Genomic DNA, 23,050 nt, shown 5'->3' on the forward strand with positions numbered 1-23,050 from the left:
TCCTGAGCAAGCTCTTCGCTGCTGGAGACACAAATCTGTAGCTGACTCTTCAGGAGGAGATAGTCCTGGCACTTGCTGGACACTCTGGGATGTCCTGAAGACTTATTCACTGCAGTCGAACCTCTCTCCTTGAACTTCTTGATGATCGGGTAAATACTCTTTGTAGTAATTTCCTTGCATGTGAGGACATTTTAACGCAAAGTGATGATTTCTGCTCTTACAATTTATTTAGTATGATATTGATTTTACCTGACTAGTTCTCATTCAGACTTTCACGTGCTGCTGATGTGAATAGTCAATTAATGCTATAGCTGGTCATTTTGTGTTAGGATCTAAAGCAATAAAGCTTTTACCAATTGTTTAAAATGTATCTGATGACTCTACACAATAATAGAAACACTGTGAATGAACACCACAACAGCTGACACAAAACTGATGTCACTGCTAAAACTTTTGGCCATAATTGTAGGTGTAGGACTAGTGAATTGTGTCTTGTCCCAACAAGTTATTGTCCACAAAGTTATTTCCTGTTTTCATTTTTTCATCTGTTTTTATCCATGAGTACAAAACTCTCTCATGCTGGTACCCCTAATCTCTCTTTATAAACATCAGTTTGGAGTTCCCCTGGCCTGTGAGATCACCATGGTAGTCAGCACCACTTCACAAAGACTGAGAGAAGCAACAAAAGAGCAAAACCACTGCCTTTGTTGGCTGGTTGCCCTACATACCATCTGCACTAAAGCTGCCATCTGTTTCGTATTGCTATAAATTAGGCCAAAATATAATGGCCTGATGTACAAAAAAATATGTGTCTGTGGGTGTACATGAGCAGTAGGATCTCTTTGAGATATGCATGCACTGCTGTATTGCTCAGAGACAGAGCCATGGTATGAAAATAATGCTGTGAATACACTGACAGGAGTCCTTAATGTCGTTGTAAAGCAGCTGTCTGTACGTTGGACCTTTAATGCCAATAAAACAGACCACTTTGCAAACAAGGTGAAAAGTAAGACGCTTAACAGAAAGCTGTGTGAAAAGTCTTCTTTTTTTTTCAGCTCGCATACAAGTTCAGACATAAAAGCTGCAGTCGCAATTTGAAATCTCGCTGTACGGAGTTAATGAACTGTTAGGGGACAAGTTACACATTGTCTATAGCTTAACCATGCATGTTAAACATAGCGAAAGAGAAATTCATAGTTCATTTCAGGATGTGGTGACCAGCATACAACTTTTAGATATCTAATCTTTTCTAACCACAGCATTCTTTTTCTATTCATGAATTGTAAACTATCTATCTATCTTTCTATCTATCTATCTATCTATCTATCTATCTATCTTTTTTATTATTACATTTTGTTTAAAAAAGTGCACAAATGTTTCTTAAGCTTCAAATCAGCATATTAGAATGATTTCTGAAGGATCACGTGATACTTGACTGGGGTAATGTCTTCAGAAAATAGGATTAAAACATTAACATAAAAAAAATTTACTGACAACAATTATTTTTATATGTGATATAAGAAATGTAATGTAATATATATAATTGCATCAATATACATGTATTTCTGCAAAGGGTTATAGGGTATTTCCAGTCTATAAATCACTTCTATCTGAAGCAATAAGAAGACCCATCAAACTAAATCAAACATGCGTCAATGTAAATGTCTGACTTTTTATTTATGATCTTTCAATATTAGTCTTCTGGAGAAACACAAAAGCCTTTGTCAGACCTTGGCCTTTATTAACGCTGTCGAAATAGCAGTTGGGACGCACAGGAAGCCAGGTGCTTTAACTGATCAACAGAGTCAGACAGCACACACGCACACACACACACTTAGCACTACCTCGCCCACATGCCCACTACCTAGCAATGCAATCTTATCAGTATCCTGGACATTATGGCTTTATTGAAGGGTTTAATTTGTAACAAATTCCGAGTCAACAGAGGTTGGCCTTGAAAAGAATATGCTTCCAATACTGAGAAAAGACTTGTTTTGCATTTGGCTAGTTATTCTAAGCTTTTTTCCGACGCACAATAAAGCCAGACTATGCAAACTAAGTCCAGTGTTCACAGACATCGCTCCTCCCTTTACTGTAACCATACCTGTCCGTTGGGGTAAGCTTGCTGGAACCTTTATTTCAGTCGCATCCTAATGTTACAATAGTTTATAAAATAAACGTTTAGACTGCTTTTTTTCTTTCCAGGCTGCCATTTAATTGACTCTTGGAGTGTTTCCATGAGATTGTTGTCGGAGTGAGAGTAAGCTTGCCTTCGCTTTCAGTAGAAATGATACTGTAACACGAGCGCCTTCAGTTCAGTTTTGACGCACTCTCGGAGACGTGCGCGACAAAGTCACTTGCGTTTATCGCTCATCCACTCGTTTTATTTTACGCGTGTTTTCACATGACCTGTCTCACCGGGAATGAACAAATAACTGAGCGACCATTTACGCGTTTTCCGAGCACCACGCGAGTGTTTTGTGTACGAGGAGCAGATAGCAAGTGTTCTGCGTTTGTCTATGAACGGTAAGCCAATTTCTTTAAATGTTTGCGAATATGTTACATGATATGATTTCACTCGGTATTTAAGAAAGGTGTTAGATTATGAATTATATTTATTCATACATTTTGACGTGGAATATCTGATACTGTCCTTATGAAAAGTAACCATGGTTCTACTAGTCTACAAATAAAACCAATAAACAACAACAAAAAAAACACTATAGTTAAACCATGCACAAATTAACCAAGAGCCACATACACTAAACACAGTTAAGCCATGGTATTTGTAGTAACACTGTGGTTATGGCAATCAATATCCCCCCAAAAACCATAACACTTTTACTATAATTAAACCATGGTTATTTTTGGTTACAAAATGCGCGTGTGAATAGTGAAACGTTTTACTGTTTTTCCATGTTTATTTTTTTCATGTGAACTTTTTAAACTGATTGGGAAAAAATATGAACGGAGATGCAGAGCTATTTGACTGACAGTGAGTAGCCTAATTCTCAGGCTGTTCCATACTACCTCAAAGCTTACATGGGGTAAGCTGTCACAGTAAAAACAATAAGAACTTCTTGATAGTTTTGTTGAAATAACCTCTATGATATTTATTTAAAAAAATGCCTTTTCTGTCCTTTTCTTTTCAATGGACAGTGTGTTTTCATTGTGTTCACTTGTTAAGCGCTAGAAAAATTATTTGATATTTAAATTTCAGTTTGAATGATCGATTTCACAAAAAATAAGTGTTTAAAAGCAATATGTTAATCCACTGAATATTTGTTTTATCAAAAGCTTATATATAGCTCTTGTGACAACTAGCCCCGCTCTCATGTCTTTCTTAGGCTGGGTTTCTGTATTTTTCCTTGCAGTTTTTGCATGTGTGCAGAGGGTGGACTTAACCAATAAGTGAGGTTAGCACCCGCTTAGGGCCCCAGGGCATCAGGGGGCCCCATCTGATATTGGCTAAAAATATTTGGCAAACGTTCCAGTGTGTATTTGTGTTCTGGAGAGTGTCAAATTGTCATAAGTTGTGAAGAGATAAATAAACTGTAAACTTTGTGTGTGTGTGTGAGAGAGAGAGAGAGAGAGAGAGAGAGAGAGAGAGAGAGAAGACAGAGAGAGAGAGAGAGAGAGAGAGAGAGAGAGAGAGAGAAAGACAGAGAGAAAGAGTAAAATAAGTGTTAGGCTTAAAAGAGCATGGTTAGTTATTGTGTTGGTGCCCCATACCTGATATTTGCTTAGGGCACCCAAATCAGAATAAAGTGTCAAATTAGCTTAGGACAACCTGTCAGAATAAACTGTCAAATGATTAAAATACATTAAATTGATGACAAATAAACCAATAACACATTAAAGCAAAACATGCAACAAACTTTATTAGGATTAGGTTTAGACAGCACTCAACCTTTATAACATAAACATGCCGTTTTCTTCTTTTCTACAAGCATTTCTCTCTATTTTCACATTGTTTTCACCATTTTACACTCACTGCTGTAATAAATGAGACAAGAAGCTCCTTGGTGACACAGGTGGAGAAGCAGCAGCCACATATTTCTCCCGTGGCTGTAAACAAATCAAAGACTAAGACCCAAACCCATACCCATACCCATACCCCCCCCCCCCCCAAACCCATCAATCCACCTCAACAGAAAGTGGTGCTTCCTTTCTCTGCCTTCTATATTACAAACTGAGAAGATTGAGCCTGTTCCTACTACTGACATATGCTTTCTTTATTTCTGCATATTAGAAGGCATAAGACTAGCATAAGACTAGATTCATAAGACATTATCTTGATTAATTGGTGGCTATTAAGCCTATAACCACCATTTAGTGTTTAGTGCTGCTCATGAATTTGCAATAAGATACGTTTTCATTTTAGCTTCTCTTCATGTCTCGCAGTGTATGTTGGTTTTCCTGTCTGAACCACGGCGGCTGATCTGCACAATTAAGCATCAACAAGTTTTTTGCTGTAATGCAGCTTAGCTTCAATGTGGTCACCACTACATGGTTGACAGACCTTCGCCCCCAGCTCCACCACTTGTCAGTTCAGCTCAGAATGAGGCGAGCTGAAAGGCTTCTCGCTTTTATTACTGGCAATGATGTCACAAAAGAAACGCACAGTAAATTGACCTAGCTCTAAAAGTTCACATTCTTGTTCTGTGCAGGTTGTTAGCTTCGCTAGACATAACACTGGCCATGGAAATACTATAGAAATGCATGTCTACTGTGGTTTGTCTCTCTTGAAGCTTAGGTAGGACTTCAAAACATGTTGCATCATTTCAAGAGATTTTATCAGCGCAGGAATAAAATGGGGCAACTGGAGAGGAGGCTCAGGAGTTTGCATCTCAATTTTCCACACAGTCATTATAACTAAAAGAGGAAGTGTTATATGATTGTCTGAGTTTTTAAAAAATTGCTGTGGAGTGGGAAATAACATAGCATGGGCAAGAAAACGTCTGAGCAAAAATCCCTTTATGTGCACAGTTCAAAACTGGCAAGGCGCCCCGTTCGAATAAATGGACTTCACCAGTTTCCTTTGAGCTGTGCTTGGAGAGAAAAGGGACATTCTTTGACTGCTGTGAAGTCCACATAGCTGGAACAATGGCAGAGGGAGAGAGGGCCAAAAAGGGTGGAGGCATAGATGCACCCTTCTCAAACCTACTGTCGCACAGAGGAACTGGGTACTTTCTGTGGTAGTCTGCTCTGTTATAGCTCCATTTAGCCGTCATCTTTCAATGTGAGAATTTGTATGTATTTTAAATTAATTGTGGTTCTACAAAACAGACGTTTACTTTCATTTTCATTTTCACAGATACTGAAATATACAATACTGATGTATTAACAGCGTCTAAACGTACAATACGTATTGACCACACATAAAACTTCAATTATTTACATAACTTTGCAGACTTACAAATTAATACTTATGAATATTGAAATCACATTTTATTGCATTCAGTTATCGTATTAATGGCATTATGTTTTCAACTGCATTTATAAATGAAGTGTACTCATTTACTTAATATGAAATGATAAAATTTTGTTACTGTGTGATATCTGCTGCCAGCTCGTCTAGAAGAATGCATATTTACCACCTATTAACATTAGTTTGTCAAAATATCACACCCTTTCCTGCTTACTAAGTACTTCTCCACAGCCTTTTCCGTGGTTTAGCTGATGTTTACATCTGAGTGTCTCCAATATGGGCATGACAGAGGAGCAAACACTCTATTATGATTGCAATTGTCTGTCTGTGGTGTTTTTTTATACTGTACATTTATTTTTATTTTTAGAAATGTGGTCTAGGAGAGAGATTAGTGACAAAAAATATATATTTTTAATGCTATAGTGTTACTACAGTTTATTATGTTTTTTTTTTTTTTCATAATCGCTATTAAATGGGTAGGTTTAGGTTTGGGGGTAGGTTAAGGGGTCTAAAAATCTGAATCTAAATTCCACATTAATGTTTCCTTTAAAAACAGACAACTTCCCTTAAACCCAAGAATATCTGTTGGAACATTGTTAGTATAGGATGCCTTTGTGTCAAAACACTTTCAGAAATGTCTCACACATATTCCTGACACGATAGTCGGTTAAATATATATGTCGAAAAATGTTGTCACTTCATTCAGATTAAAGGAAGTATGTATGTGCCATTTACAGTTTAGATATTTTTATCAATCGAGCATTGCGTTAGTTCAGTCAGGCCACGTTAGTCAGTCATCAATCCAGTCTTGACACCTATCACCTGCGGTCTATTTAATTCCCATTATTCAGTGTCTCTTCCATCGCATTGCAATTAACTCCCTCCTCCAACCCCAACTCCACCAACTGAACCTGTAATCCGATCTAACTTGTTCTTTCTTTTCAGTGTCTTCATTTGATGCAGTCTCTATGAAATTTTGTTTACAACTCATGTAATTGAGAATTGTAATTATATATGCTTATAATGGTTCTGTTCTGTACCCCAGGGGGGTTTGTCTTGCTGCTTGGCTGCATGGACAGGCGTGTGGAGTGTTGCCCAGAACATAACCATACCGCCAACACTAACTGTATGCAATTATAATTATCATAAATATACTTGACGGAAGTGGTCCTGATTGAATTGCCCTTTCTACACAATTAGCAGTCATTTTCTGTTAGTGTTTCTTTTATCTTACTTGTGTCTCTCATTCTCTGTTTATGCACGTATGCAATTTCATTGTAGTTTAGTAGTTCTAGAACACATCTCGTAATAGTAGCAGCAGTGGCAAAACACATTAAATAGTTCTGTTGTCAGACCGAATTGGGTAGCTGCAGGTGTTGTGTTTTGCATAATGTCACAGCAGGTTTGTGCTTTAAGTTGGTAAATGCAGGAAAGCCACAGAGGATCTGATCTTTACGGTGTGCTATATTCTCCTACAGTTTCATTTCGACTAGTTTGGCTTATATCTCTGATGTAAAGGTCAACATGCAAAAAAGCTAAACGGCAGATCTGCGTTACATAGGGGAGAAATAATCAAATCATTGAAGCATGTATTATTGGCTGTTACCCAAAGGATGGTTGGACTTTATTTGTGAACTGCACTGCTAAAAAAGAAATAGTTAGCCCCAAATTGAGCATTTTCATTTGGAAAGATTTGGAGAAAGCAAATGAGAGTTCAAACAATAACGCACAAAGCATTGAAGCATGTATTATTGGCTGTTACCCAAAGGATGGTTGGACTTTATTTGTGAACTGCACTGCTAAAAAAGAAATAGTTAGCCCCAAATTGAGCATTTTCATTTGGAAAGATTTGGAGAAAGCAAATGAGAGTTCAAACAATAATGCACAAGTAACTCCAGTCTATCAGTTAACATTCTGTGAACTGAAAAGCTGCATGTGCATAAAGAAACATATCTCAGTTTTCTGGTGTTTGCATGGTGAGAAAAAACATCAGCTTACAACAAATCAAATTTGCATAAGTGACTTGGGAACCTGTTGTGTGCCTCAGTTAGCAGTGATGACTCAAGTCAGAAAACATGCCATTCAGTGTCTGACTCATACACTGTCACTGACTGTGTTTTCACACTGGGACTGACAGTGTATTATGATTCACTCTATCGTAGAACATGAGACATCAGTGTTTCCCACAGACTAGAATCTATTTGTGGTGGCATATATATGCACATTAATTCTCTGCCAGCAGGAGGCGCTTAAAGCAGGAGAGATAGTGGTTTCCCCAGTAACGGCTGTAGACAAAGCAGTGCTCCGCTCACAAACATTGCTTCACTAGCCGTTACATGCTAGATGAAAAGAAAACGATATCAAAAATTTTCTGAAGAGAGTCGATTTCCTTCAGAAATACAGTGATATAAAAACATTTGCGCCGTGTTTCGATTGTTGATACGTGCAGTGGTCATCAACGAATTCAAAGCTTTTTGGAAAATCTATTTGTGTGAGTCAGTTTTGATACTGTGGCAGACCGCCACAAAATAAATCAATGTATGGGAAACACTGAGACATGCTCTTTTTCTTGAGCATGATGATTCATGTATTGCTCCACAAAACAAAACAAAGATGGTGACATAAGAATGGCATCATATACATGTTCTGCAATGAATGTGTGCATTCGCAATAACATCTCAAAACTCCCTTTGTCGCAAAAGAAAGTCTGTTCTCATTGATAAAGGATGGCAGTAGCATGCATCAGAATTTATTTTTACCTTTCCTTGTATGTGTTCTCATTGATAAGAGCCCAGGAATAGATGTGCTATTAGATGACTGCCTCTTTATCTCAAGAATAGTGAGTTTGTTTGATGGAATGGAAGGTTTTTGTTTTACAAATGAAGCAGACATATGACTTCTGCTAAAAATGAAGTAGTAAGAGGAAGGAACAGCCAAGATATTGATAACATGATTTCATTTGGGATGCCTTTGCATATCTCTACCGAGGCACGCCTTTGTGTATTTTTTTCATTTCTCTTTAACTGAGTTCTCTGTTGCTTTTCAGGCATCATCTATGAGCTACAATGGAACGGAATCAAAAATCTGTAAGAATGCTGATAATCACCTGTCTTTTGATCATTTTGGTTCGAGGTAAGTAGGTTATAACTAAGGAAGTAAAATTCTGTACTAGTTATAGATGATGGATTTTTCTTAGTATCTTGTTTAATGAATCTATTTATTAGAAGGAAAATACATACTTTATCATTGTAAAAATGTAATAGCTTGGATATATATTAAATCATTTATTTTCATAAAAAATTAATTAACCATATTTTTTCCATGTAGCATCAACAGCAAATGACAGTAGCTTGAGGATGTGTGGAACATGGCGCCATGGCAACGCATCACAAACTCTGAAGTATGATTTGAAAACAGGCTGTGAGAAAATTGAGATTTCAGCCAGTGAGAGCACACTTTCTATTCAGGGCAGTATCACAGCCAAGTGCACACAATCTTCGTTCATTAATCTAGATTTAAAACCTCTTGAAAATCAAAGTCAGTTCTGTGTGTTCTGGGATCCGCTGCTGGACCTGCTGATAGTACAGGTGAATGGACAGAAACACACTCTGTGTCCACCGAATGGCCTTCAAGGATCGTGCTGCACTCACTTCTCACAAGAGGATCAAGAAAATGCTGCTCTGTATGGTATTGCGAATGGCAGCATCCACGGTGATATCATCAGACATGATGTTGTGGGAAAATATACATTTAGAGGAGATTCAATCGACTGCAGTAAGAACCTTTAGTGTTATATTTTACATTTTGTTGTATTACAATTTTTAAAAGCTACAGATATTAATATACATTTACAGAGCTCACTTGTAAGTTCAGTATTTCTGAGCATGTAATTAGTTTTAGGTTCAGTATATTTCTTCTGTTTTTCCTCTTGCAGAGAAGGAATTGTGTGATGAGGCAAGTATGAAGCCCAATGGAGCAAACATGTGAGTCAATCATGTTTCTATTTCAGTTTGTTAGTTTCCCTATTACTTTAGTGTGTTATGAACTGATGTGGTCTATCATACAGATAGCAAGAGGTGATGTTGTGCATGTTTATAAGAGCAAAGGACTGACAAGCTTGAGTATGAGTGAAAAACAGAGGTTGAGCCGCAAACAGGAAGCTGAACCCATGACTACAATGGCTTTCTAAATTATGCTTACTTTTTATGCATGGACTGCCAAGTGTATTGCAAGATTATTAATACATTAAACACATCTTCAACACGTTTTTTATTGTATATACCCTCCATGTATTGTGCATGTTCATATGAAATGCTAAGGCATCATAATAAAATGTTTTAGTATCGTTTCATGCATAATCTGTTTAATTCAGAAATGGGTGGAAACATATCGTGTGGTTACAAAAGTATTTACTGTGGTTTTTTATCATAACAATACACACTCTCTACAGCCCTCCAAAAACGAAAAACTTTTTTTTTTTTTTTAATGATAAAGGTAGTGGTATTGTGGTATCGGTGTAATTTGTGTATTTACACTGAATCTGACATGTACTCTGACATGAAGTGTGCTCATGCATTTCTGAAGTAGGAAGAAGATTTAAATATTTTTATTTGTCACAGTTATATACAACTTGCAGTGAAATGTTAACCTGGTCATCTACTCAGACTGTGCGTTACATATATAAATATTAGAAAGTATGTTTTATACTTAACAGCGTTTTTGAAAAAAGTTGCATTTTTTATCATTTTCACTAAACTTTCATGGCTCCCAGAATATAAGTTTGTATAAATACCCGAACATGCAATACATCAAAATAAAAAGAATCAGGGTCATTCTTTATTTACATCAAAATAAAAACAAAAAAATTTTTTTATTCTAACTTCATTCCTTTTTTTAGGATTATGATCATTAGTCTCTGCATCTTCCTCATCTGTGTTTTTGATCAGGAGATTCTGGAATCATTCAGATGCGTTACAGCACCCCTCGGCATATAACAGTGAAAACCCAGAAAAATTCTGGGTTTGACAGTGACAGAGTTGATAACATTGTTGAGCATGTGCAAATGCATGTGTTTGTGTGTTTTTGCAGGATAGAGAAAGCAGTGATGAAATCCAATACAACAGGTCAGGTGAATCTACTTTGTGCTCAGAGCAAAGTCATTGAGATGGATCATGGTTTCACAGGACTCAGTTTCACTCTGCAAGTAAATAACATTCACCTTATAGAAGCACAAAGGTCAAAAGTTCCAAAATCTTTCAGTCACGGGAAGGTCTCTTTCTAGAATATGAATAAATATAAATGTTGCATTCCAGGGCCCTCGAAATACAAACAGGACACCCACCGTTTATCTTCCCTCCTGCCTGAACTCTAAGTCAAGGAGAAAATCCAAAGTGGTGTGTACTTACTACAAGAACAAGACCTTATTTCAGGTATGACATTATTTGTCCAGCAGACATAAATCATGTGGATTAATTAGCTTCCATTATCTTACCAACATATACAGCAATGTACAGATTGATTCAACCCTGTTTGTGTTGTGTAGGGGGGGTCGTCTGATGTAGTTCTTCTGGATGACATAGTTGGACTCTCAGTGGAGAATGAGACCATCAAAAACCTCCCAGAACCTGTCAAAATCAGGTTTCGTCACTCTACTCTCCCAGTAAGTCGTTTTGTGCATGTTCAGTATTTAGTACTTTCTCAAGTAATACCCTGTTTGTTGTGATGTTAAAAGGCTATTTAAAAGCTTTGCAACAACTGTAGCTGGCATCATTTTCTACTGAGTAGACTAAATGCCTGCCATTTCCTTACACTAAAAACAATGACAAAGTTGGTGAGGTGAAGCTGGATAAACATTCAATTTCTGATGTTGTTTTTGGTATTTAAATCGCAAAAGCCATTTACTCAATCGAAATAGCAATGATGAATCTCTGTACTGTGATTGCCAAACCACTCTCTTTGAGCTGATTATAGATGCATTTCTCCTATCCTTCTCTACTTCATTTTTACAGCTTAACCATTCTAGAAGATGTGTTTCATGGGACACAAAAGAAGGTGCGCTCAAGTCTTCATGTTCATAGACACATCAACGCTCAGTATTAGACATCAATCAAATGTTTAATGCTAGCTGTAGCACAAATACAGATTGTTCTGTTGATGTGTCTCTCTGCAGATATTAACGTGACTTGGAGATATGACGGCTGTACGACTGTTGATATTAATGAAGGAGAGACAGAATGTCACTGTAATCACCTCACATACTTTGCCATCCTTGTGGTGAGTAGCAGGTTTACCAAGAAAATTACATTGCTGGTAATATTTCTCACTGTGAGATAATCTTAATCAATAAAAGCTATTTCTATCATCCTTGATAATCCGTATTTGCAAAATATGCATTTAGAGGGACAGAGTTATTAACAAATCATGCCATATTAATGAAATGATCTTATTATTGGGAGATAAGTTTCAAGGCTCTACCATTGGAGAAAGAGCAATGGCTAACTTGGATCACGTGTGCCTTGATAACCAATAACATCACAGCCTCGATGTCATAGAGTTGTGACAGTCACTGTTTGTGCAATCCAAACTGCAAACTGAATCCTATCTGTCACAAAATTGTCTGTGACTTCTCTCTCTCACACAAAAAAAAAGCATTTTTGGGTGTAAAATCTAAAAACAGAACAATCCAGAATGAATGTTTAAAGGCAAACATGTTGAAGATTAGCCAATAGGCTGTCAGTTCATTAAATAATAAGCTGTTTTCCCCAAAATGCTTTATATTTAGCATAGTGAAGCATCTGCTCCATTGAAATCTTTTTTTTTTAGAAATGGCCCATAGTCTCTTTCCTTAAACCAGCTTTGATGATCTTGTTTTCTTCTTTGCTTCAGCAAGTGGAACAGAAGGCTACAGTTCGCCATCTAAAGGCTCTGACGTTCATTACCGCTGTGGGCTGTGCCTTGTCCTTAGTCAGCTGTTTGGTTCTCTTCTATTGGCTTTGTAAACGCAGGTGACTGTGATTTCAGTGATTTGGATTTCATAACACTATAAAAAAATGCTTGTTCAGTGATAATTCTATTGTGAATCTCACAATGTTCTTGGTCTGTTTGTCTCTTCTTTGTCTCTGTATTCCAAAAGAGGGAAGAAAACGCAGATCTCACTGGTGCACCGTGGTCTAGTGGTGGCGATATTTCTTCTGTGCTTGTTCTTCATTCTTACTGGTACACTGGCCAATGTAGGAAATGAAATCGTCTGTAAGATAACAGGATCCCTTCTGCATTATGCGCTGCTCTGCACCCTCTGCTGGATGGCCATGGAAGTGTTTCACACATTCTTACTGATCCGCAAGGTGTTCAACTCAACCCTCCCGACGTGGATATTTTACTTGGGAGGCTTTGGTAAGTGACTACACGATTATGTATTAAGTATTATTTAAAACAAGAAGAAGACTTGTATAATAAATATAAACATTTTAAGTAATAACCTCATGTTTTGATGACAATGTTTTTGTTTTCAATTTGAGGTCTCCCGGTTATGCTAGTCGGTATACTGCTCTCAATAGGGGATATATATGGCAAAAGGAGTATTGTACCGAGTGATGATGTCCACAATCCTTACCACATGTAAGGAGACATTACTGAATATTAGATATAACCGTGCATGCACTATACAAAAATGTAAACTCTGCTGTGCTCTGCTCATCCAGGTGCTGGATGTTGAAGAATGACAAGAGTCTATTGGCTCATTACATCATTAATGTTGGCTTACTGGCTGTTGTGGTGAGCTCTGGTGCAGTCATGCTTTTCGTTGTGGTGAGGGAGATCCGCAACCGACCTGACTGGAAGAAGATACATGTGGCTTTTCTCAGTATATGGGGTCTCACCTGTCTGTTCGGCACAACTTGGGGCCTGGGTTTCCTGGATTTTGGCCCCCTGTCAGAGGCCATTCTCTTCCTCTTCTGCATTATCAATTCCTTACAAGGTAAGGTTTTTTGAGTGCACTATCACAAAATAAACAAGGTCAAATCATTGCTAGGCTATTGTTTCAATGTAAGCTGAGTTCCTGTAGCAGCATATAAGAATACAACTGCCCTGAAACTGGTTTCCTTTTCTTATCATTACATGTTTGCTTCAGAAATCTTGAATTTAACTCATTAGCTTCCATTTTGTTATATGAAATCGGCATGATATTCCATTTCCTTGTATTCCAACAGGATTTTTTCTCATGCTGCGATACTATGCTCTTGATCGGATGAAGAATGATGATAGGTCCATTTCGGATAGGAGCAGTTCTGCATCTTCAAAACAGCAGATGTTACAGACTCATGAAAAGAGTTAAAAGTCTGGTGATGCTCAAACAGTGTTTCTCTGAAATTGCCAAATTTCACTTCTTTCAGAGATGTTACCATGAAAGATTATTCACAAGGGGCATTTATTTTGTAAAGATATTTTCTCATCCTGCAGGTCAGGGTGTGATAAATTCTTTAGATGGCATTGCACTGATATTGGATACCAGAGTGTGCCAGGTAATGGAGCATAAATGCTTCACCTGTCATAAGCTGTATTTTGTGTATTCATATTCATAGTTTGTCTCAGCCTTGCACTTTAGCTTTTTTTTACTGCTGTATGAAACTGCTGTATTATTTGTGAGATGATAATAGGAGTTCTTGCAAATTGCTTTTAATAATAATAATAATAAAAAAATTGTGGTCAAAAAGTTGAGTTGTGTAAGATTAGTTAAGGCAATTTTGTAAGTAGAAACTGCCAAAATGTCCTTTCCTCATGTATTTTCTGGATTAAGGTAAATGAGCTAAGCAAACACTGTATTAGTTCTGTCAGATGTAACTGTAGGCTGCACTTTTGTTCATTCTTCAGAGTTTTGTAATGAAATGGAGTTAAGCACAAACTTTCTTAGCTTTTCTTTTCCTGTTTTACGTATTTGTAACGTATGTGTATTTTGGTTGGAATATTATAATATAGAATATATAAATAAATATTTTTGTTTTTTGCTTATTTTCTTTTCTTTACCTTTTTAAACAAGTTAAATTGGACATCTTTTACAGAACCAGACAGAAAACCCAACATAATATTGATAAAAAAAATATATATTATAAATAACTTTTGTTAGAAAATGCCAAACAGCCCTGATCTTTTACTGTTTTGAAATATATTTTCGAGCATGTTATTTATTCAAAATGAGCAGAAACTTTGTTTGATCCATTAAAAAGAGAAATTAATTGAAGAGAGTTACTGGAGTTCGCTTGTGTAAACAAACACTGAGGAGGGTGAATGCAGAGATGTAAAGTGAAAACAAAGGCAACATTTTCCATTTAAAAGCCAAGGGATGTCAAACAACAGAAAGAATGAATGACCATTAAACTAGCTAAATCAATTAGAACTGTAGCATATAAAAAATAATATGAGGTGGGTGTGAATCAGAATATTAAGAATGATCATTGGGTTGAGAGAGGCGACCTCTGGTGGGAGCTGTATGGAGCTGCAGTCTCAGCGCCTCGGCGGGAATATTAGACCTGTGAGCGTCTATCAACCTTGCTACTGAAAGTTTGTATGTTCTTCTACGCAAAATTCCTCAAATTGTAATCGTATAGGGAATCTATGTTAAAGCCAAGTTTTTTATTATTATTATTCATTTCACACATATAGGCTACTCACCGGGATATGTTTTATGTCTTTGCTGTGATATTTGATGCATGTTCCATGCCATTGTTGATTGGGTTGATGAACTATCATCCAAGTCCCAGTGCTCTTGTGGACTATTGGACTCGAGCATATTTCCACCTAGAATTTTTCTGTATCCATCCATTATTTATCTTCATGGTTTTACCAGTCACCTTAGCAGATAGCATATCCTCAAAGCTTGATGCCACCACCACCACCACTATTGATCACAGTCAGAATTCACTTTACTGACATACTGGCCAAATAAGTTGAATTTACCAAGGAATTTGCAATTGTGGTTTGCTCCAACCGCCAGTCATATAAGGTACTTTTTGTATGACATTGCACAGAACATACAATATATACATAACCAATGCACAATATATTTGTAACTATTTGTTCACATTTCTAACAAATCCCTTTACATTTTCCCCCAGAAAACATTCAAATACAATGTATCACACCCCTATGAACTCTGTTTACGCCCCAGGTTGTTGTCATGGTTACTGATTGGATCTTTTGACATATAAGTGGTCATTGTACAGTAAAAACATCCCGTAGGTTTCATAACTTTCTTGTTAGACTTCTTTTATTGAAGCCAATCTGCCAAAACGACAGGTTGTAGAATGTGCCACTTTAGACCTCAGTGAACAGTAAGTTTTCTGTAAAGGGGCTTTGAAACATGTAATATGAAAGTTTTATATTAATAAAGGTGAACTAAACTTGGTTACTATACAGTTTTGATGTTATGGACACTGACAGTTAAAGGAGCCATTGCAGTATTGGCCTTGTTACTAGGTCACTTAACTGTTACAGTGACCATTTCACACATTTTTACTGTAGCATTTTAAAGTTATGGACCCACGTTTAGCAGATTTGACACTGCAATAGGAGAAAATTGAATTATTGGCCCAATTGGAGTACCCATAACTGCCTTTTGAGGGTGTGTGTTAAAAAAATCCACTGGGGCCTTACTCCCTGGGTACTTGACTGTTTTTTAGACATTTATACTGTAGCATTTTCATTGTGTGTGTATTTGTATTCCCCCTGCTTAAATTCAGTTCCATCTGTGTTTGTGGATTACCTTTGTGTGGGATTAAAATACTTTCTAAACTTTCTTCTTTATCTTTGTGTATTTGTGAGCATGATCAATATTTGTAACATGATGTATTGTTCGGGTAATGATAAGTTTTAATCATTTTAGATAAAAAGTCAATGTATTGATTAGTTTTATCAGATAGGTTACAATAGCTTAACAACTTTAATCATTGTCAGTGTCAGTTTACCTCTGTCATCTTTATTTAATATCATTATGAATTCTCTCTCTCTCTCTCTCTCTCTCTCTCTCTCTCTCTCTCTATATATATATATATATATATATATTTTTTTTTTTTAATTATTATTTTTTTGCTTATGTACAATAATGCATAACCTATAGGTTACAATAAAACAGGTAAAACTATTAGTTATTAGTAAAGTGACAATAGTTTTTTTTTTTTTTGTCCTGAGATAACAGCATGAAATAATGACATAAGATTCCACTTTCTATTGTAAGTTCAGTCACATTGGACATCCCCTTTTATGTAAGATAGAAATATAATTTCCTATTGACTTGTCGCACTGAACAGTGATCAGCAAATGGTGTAAGACTTAATTATAAACTCCCAAGCGTGTGGCAGACACTTCCTTTTGCAATTTAGCCAGACATCTGAGAAAAAGAGGAAACTGTTTTTTTTTGTTGTGAAAGATGGAGTCACACTGATGACTTCACATAGCCCATAGCTGTTGAAGCAGATATGTTAGCAGTGTTATACCATTATGACTAGGGGCAATTTAGACATGAATAATGTACAGGGTACTAAAAATGGTACTAAATGGGTGCCAAGTGGTTAATAATAACTATAGTATTTCCACTACACTGCTTTACTGTCTTCCTTTTATAGCTATTTTGTGTAGGCTACTATGATGTTATTAATGTGGTCATTACTTTCAGAAGAAATTGGGCAAGGGGGGAAAAAGAAGTGACGAATATTAAAAAATAAGTGACGGTCTTCATTGTGAAGATGTTAGCGTTTATTATGAACCACACCAGTGACTCTTCACCCTGAGATAACCCTGAGTGGGTGACACTCACAGCATTAATTTCATATTCATCCAATAATCAATGTGTCCCTGACAAATAAAATATTTGCCCTCCATCTATTTCAATAAAAAAAAAAAATATATATATATATATATATATATATATATATATATATATATATATATATATATATATATATATATATATATAATAAAAAATTAAAGAATAAAATAAAATAAGGAAACATTCACATTATATTTGAATAAAAATGAGAAAGGAACATACTTTACAAAGTTTCTTTTTTTAAAAGACGTTATTAAAGTGTATTATGTTGCATTTATCCAAGGCTGTATGATTGAAAATGTGTTTTCTTGCCCCTGAAATAAATTTTGAAATATGTTTGAAATATATTTTGGTTTTGGTTGAAACTAAATATTTCCAACTTCAAAAATATATTTCATTCAGCTTCACTGTTTACAAAATATACTTGGCATATTTTTTTCTAAATGTATGTTCGCCTTTGTGTGTGTGTTTGTTTTCTTTATGTGCATGAAAAAAAGATGAGCAGTGAGATATTACTTTTTATTGCATTTCAGACTTTAATCGGTTATGTGTTACCTACCTTCTCTCTAGCCCAGGTGAATCACTTAGCTATTAGTTGAATTGCAATTGTTTTTCAAAGACTTTAAATAGCCGGGGAGTTCTGTGGCCTCAGCAGCCAATATGGACATAAGCAAGCGATGTGGAATGAGCTCGCGATATGGGGCTGGGCTCTTGAGTCCTTTCATGTTCTTTTCATGACAGCACACGGATCTAGTCTCTGAGTCTCTCAGTCTCCCTCCAAAGCAAACAATGGAAAACAAAACTTAAGTGATTTGTGTGTGTTTGTGTGTGTGTGGTATCAGTAAATGGATTGACAGGTTAAAGAAAGAAGGGATACTGGGCCAGGTGTGTTCTGAGCAAGTTCTAGTCCCATTGGGTTTGTACTCAACCCACTCACTGGTTGGACTGGGGTGGGACTGGAGGACTGGAGGATCTCTAGATTCACATGCACAAGGTTTTGAATTTTTATTTTATCTATTTAACTTTATTTAAAAAGATAATTTAATTAATCAAAGACAGGTTTGTTAACAAACCTGATGAATCTGTTAACAGGAAGTGTGATTGCTTTTAGTAGATGAAGGTGTTGACTTTTCTGACCATGAAAAAGTGGAAATCCCCTAGGCACTAAAAAATAGTGCCATCCAACAAAGAGCACTCTAATACAAGTATCAGCTAGTAGCAATTGCGTCATCAGTAATTTAACTCTTACTCTCAGCAAATGTCGGTCTATGCAGGCAAGCAATACAGCTGGAAGTGACATTTATTTTTTGCTTTCATTAGACAGAACGGTTCCAAGAGCTTTCAATGGCTCTTTGTCTTCGGATCCTTTTGGAGGTTTCTAAAGGTTGAGCTCCATGCCATTCCGCTGCCTCACGGAGCCCTGAGAGCCACTATGTTCTTCTCGACCAACAGTACCTTGCCAAGGTATTGCCAGACGTAGCCCCCAAAATTTCCTTGAAATAGAAACATGTTTTTTTTTGTGTGCAACTTTTGCTTACTTTTATGTGTGTTGCATTGTAGTTGTGTGACTGGGGTCAAGAGATAAACATGCACTTGACCACCTCTGATGGCCGTGGGCCATGTTACAGAGATCTGGCCTATGTGTCGTCTGAAGTCATACAAGCCGCTGTTCCTTCTGTGGAAGCTGACATATACAGTATAGGTGAGGTGCATTATTTCAACATTTTAGAGTGTTTCAGTTGTATATCAATTGTTGAGTTCATTTGAGCTTTTGAATGATTTTCAGTTTTGGGGTTCTTTTGTGGGAAACGTTGAATAGAAAGCGTCCATGTGAAGGTATGTTGCCATCTTTTCAGTGTATCAATGTAATCTTATTATCTTATTCAGTGAGAAGGATTTGTCATTCTTCCATTTGCCCGAAGACAATTGTTTTCTTACAGGTATTGATCAGCTTCAGACCAAGTTGGGGCTTGGTTTGGAGGAAGTTCATACAACTTGAGTGCTGCTTTTTGCTAAATACTTTTCATTTTTCAAATCAACTTTTGACTTTATGCTGATAATAAAATGTGTAATGCAAAAAGTATGAAATTATAAAAAATCAGTAGGGGCATTTTCACTAGTGAACATGGACTCCATATTATGTTGATTTTTTGTTCCTGTATGCATTTAAATTCAGTTTAATACAGATGTGAAGAATTGGATGCTTGACTGATTTAGTATTTTTGTGTTTGTCTGTTTCACAAGGAGAGGAGGCTCCTGAGCTGTAAAATGCGCTCATAGTTGCCTATAACCTAGAGGTTAGACAGCTGGTACATTTATTTTGAGCAGGTTTTACTTTTGCGTTGAAACGTTGTCTCATTTTTATATCGTAATGTTAGTATTATTAAGCAGGAACTTTTTACTGATGCTGTATTTTGTATCGTGTGTGTGTTCATAATAAATAACGTTCAAATATAAATCTTCTTAAAGCTTTTGGATTCTGACAACAGTCTTTTACCACCAACAGAACAATAGATGCAAAAGTACCACAAAAAATCTGACCTCCGAGGTGATTCCCCAGAATGAAACTCTGCCAGAGTCTTCACTAAATGCAAAAGAAAAGGCCCCTCTGCTGATGGCAACAAGGGGGTTGTCCTCTGATTGGATGTTGTGGCGGTTAGTGATCTCTCATTTAAAAGTATTTTGTATACATTTTATCTCGTCATTACTATAAATTGTCTTATAATTATGTTTATGCCCATCTCTTTTATAGACACTGGCAAAAGTCCAGTCCAATAACTCCTGCAATGATCATGGTTTCATTCAGATTAATGGACGTCAGAGACAGAGCTCTACATCTTTAAGGTTCCCATGTGTTTCCCCCACAGCGATATTTCAGAGTTACCCAAAACACAATGCTGGCAACCAGGGTGAGAAATGATTTCTGTCTCCAAAATGTCCAAACAGTATACATTTTTGAATCCCTCCAATACTCTCTATTCCTGTCCAGCATATTTCCAACATATGAGTTCGGACCAAGAACATAAACATGCCATTGTTGCAAACTTTTAATCCATCTGGAAGAACTTTGCTGTTTGTCAGTCTTAATTGACTGATGTATTTTAGGTAAATAAATCTGGAGGAGCTTTGTGCACACATCCTCCTGAGAACCATACAAAAGAAGCTTTGTGAATTTTGTCATTTTTTATTTCATTACATTGGTTGGAGCATAAGAAAAAAATGGAGAAATAACATTTTGGAGATATTTATATATGCCAAACAATTGGAAAATTGGTCAGATTTAAATGATAATTACAAAATTTCCATAAAAATGCTAAAAAAAATTATAATCAAACCTCCAAACATTTGATATCTCGAAAAAAAAAAACCATAATGTGCTCTGTACATGACATCCAGACTTAACACTGTGGCATGTAATATCTCAGAGAAAATCGCTAAAATATAATGTCCTCTACAGAGGACAAAAGTCTCTGTCTGGGTCCCAAGAGGATATTGTGTACATACTGTTGGCATAACGACCTGGACACAGCAATGTATCAGTTTTTGTGTTGGGACTTTACATGTGCGCAGTAAGCAGTTCTGTTGGACTGTGCTCACTCGCTTCCTGAATGACTGCCCCACTCATGCCTTATCTGTGTCCAGTGTGTTTCCTCCCCAGAGGGTCTTTGTTTTTCTCAGAATTAGTCTTGTTTTGTTCGTTGAAATGCAAGTAGTTTTTACAGACTGTTTTGTCACAGTAAAGTAACTGGTTAAGTGGGAAGGCAATAAAAAAATGCATTATGGTTGATAAAGTTTGGGATTAGTATTATTTTTAATGTTTTTGAATAAAATACCCTTCTATGCTCACCTTCTATGCTTACCAAAGTTGCATTTATTTGATCAAAATGTAGTTATATTGGGAAATATTAGAACTGATTTCTATTTCAGTATATTTTAAAATGTAATTTATTTCCATGTGCAGAGCGGAGATAGACTGATCAGATTTGCTTTGCCCACACATGTAATAATAGAACAATATAAAAATGATGTAAATATTGTCTTTGTGTTAGTTCCTAACTCTATGCTAACACTGTTATCATATACTCTGATCCTTCCTCTTTCTCTAGTTAAATGTCAGCTGTCTGCAGGAAAAGCTGTTGCCAGCTTCTGCAAGAAAGACGGGAGGTTATTGTTTGCTGCATGACTGAGGGACGACTTAACAACCTGCTTGATGTCTTGCGGGCTAGACAAGCTGTGACCAGTGAGATGTACGAGATCATCCCTGCAGCCCTGACCTTGACCGCACGCACGTGCTGTTTGCTTGATATCTGTACCTGCCTTGGTGAAAATGTTGCTATCTTGGTGGCCACAACTTTAGGTTTAGTATCACCCGAAAATACTCAGACCACCCATAGGTGGCAGGCTGGATAAGTAAAGCCACCGTGCCGCTACTCTTATGCAATTGCAAAATGCAGTAACTGCACATGAAACAACTTATATCAGACTGATATAAGATTTGTATGGCACTGTAATGTGTTGGGATTGTTAGTGTGTTCTTGTTTGGACTTCTCAGTAAAAGATGAGGAGAGCTATGCTCCCTACAAGGGTATGCTGCAATGAAGCTTTAGTCTTGCATTTAAAAATCTAATCAAATTAACACCCATTATAAAGGGTTCTGATGATGCCATTGTTTCCCAGTTGACAAACTGAAGGGATTATTAAATGCCTTTGATGATGATGATTATGTTCTGATGAATGGGCAAATATAGGTTTGATTACATTCCTTTGTGGATAGAAAAAATTCAACAGCACAAAAACAGATTATTTTAAAAAGAACCTTCATGAAAGGTAACCCTTTTCATGCTTAACAGTGCATGCTGTGAACTTTCACTCTCAGCTGCTGTAATAATACTGAAACTGTTGACTGAGAAGTTCACAACCTAATATATTATTCATTTGATCATATTTAAAAAAAATCCTTACTATAACCACATTTATTTTGTGTTTAATACATTACATTTTACATTTAATCCATTTAGCAGACACTTTTATTCAACGCGATTTACAAATGAGAACAATAGAAGCAATCAGACCAACAAGAGAACAACAACATTATACAAGTGCCATGACAAGTCTCAGTTAGTCTAAGAATAGAATACTTCAAGAATAGAATAGATTAGAATAGAACAGACCAGAAAAGGTAAGTGCTAGTATTAGCTGGTCAAGTGCTGGTGAGAAAGATGAGTCTTTTGAAAATGACTTCTGTTTGAATTGAGATTGTACATAATACACATTTCCAAGTGTTTTTCTTTTTTTTTTTTTTACTTACAATTGTGTTGCACAACAGACTCAGTAGTTTCTGATTGAATTGTATATTGTAACAAGACATTATTTATTTCTTCCTTATGTAAGATTTATGGTACGGCATGTATAAAGCAAATAAATATAAAAAAGTAATGTATGGAAAAAATAAACATTGTATAAGAAATGTCATTAATGTTCACAATGGTAATATGTTTTATAATATATACTGTTGTGTATTTACCACATAACAGTATGTGTATTTAACAGTATGTGTCCCTTCAGTATTTGACCTGAGTGCTTTCATAAGATCCACTCACTTCTCGGAGAACAGCTATTACTTGGTATTACTAAGGTCAATACCATGCCACATACCTCCTCACAGACTGTCTAATTGCATGGATGATCTTTGCACTGGTTAGTTTTAAAGGGCAAGAATGGTCCTTGCCATAGGGGCCTTTACTCACATTGCAATGAAATGTCTTTGACTTGAGAATTCAAGTTGCTTCATGAAATGTACT

The 23,050-nt window shown here is 36.4% G+C and overlaps 1 protein-coding gene and 1 pseudogene across 2 annotated transcripts; both read left to right on the plus strand.

Annotated features, from left to right (window-relative positions):
• The first annotated feature begins 1,994 nt into the window (after positions 1 to 1,994).
• LOC128017022 (adhesion G-protein coupled receptor G5) lies at positions 1,995 to 16,220 on the plus strand. Of its 2 annotated transcripts, XM_052602071.1 has the most exons (15): positions 1,997 to 2,116; positions 2,206 to 2,526; positions 8,478 to 8,563; positions 8,759 to 9,205; positions 9,366 to 9,414; positions 10,520 to 10,634; positions 10,744 to 10,860; positions 10,974 to 11,090; positions 11,440 to 11,482; positions 11,601 to 11,704; positions 12,317 to 12,435; positions 12,564 to 12,823; positions 12,949 to 13,048; positions 13,132 to 13,406; positions 13,639 to 16,220. In XM_052602071.1, the coding sequence occupies exons 3-15, from the start codon at positions 8,497 to 8,499 to the stop codon at positions 13,761 to 13,763; spliced, it is 1,938 nt and encodes a 645-aa protein (XP_052458031.1). In that variant the 5' UTR covers positions 1,997 to 2,116; positions 2,206 to 2,526; positions 8,478 to 8,496; the 3' UTR covers positions 13,764 to 16,220. The 2 variants fall into 2 exon arrangements, with proteins under 2 accessions (XP_052458032.1, XP_052458031.1); XM_052602072.1 differs by lacking the exon at positions 2,206 to 2,526 and having other exon boundaries at positions 1,995 to 2,116.
• Positions 15,260 to 22,645, plus strand: LOC128017516 (uncharacterized; annotated as a pseudogene).
• The last annotated feature ends 405 nt before the right edge of the window (positions 22,646 to 23,050 follow it).

This window comes from Carassius gibelio, chromosome A7 (assembly GCF_023724105.1).
Source record: "Carassius gibelio isolate Cgi1373 ecotype wild population from Czech Republic chromosome A7, carGib1.2-hapl.c, whole genome shotgun sequence".
NCBI classification, from domain to species: Eukaryota; Metazoa; Chordata; class Actinopteri; order Cypriniformes; family Cyprinidae; genus Carassius; species Carassius gibelio.

Coding starts and splice junctions, on each gene's coding strand:
- LOC128017022 (XM_052602072.1), top strand. CDS start 8,497: ATGGAACGGAATCAAAAATCTGTAAGAATGCTGATAATCACCTGTCTT. Junction 10,861..10,973: donor AGAACAAGACCTTATTTCAG/GTATGACATTAT, acceptor TGTGTTGTGTAG/GGGGGGTCGTCTGATGTAGT. Junction 11,091..11,439: donor TTCGTCACTCTACTCTCCCA/GTAAGTCGTTTT, acceptor TCATTTTTACAG/CTTAACCATTCTAGAAGATG.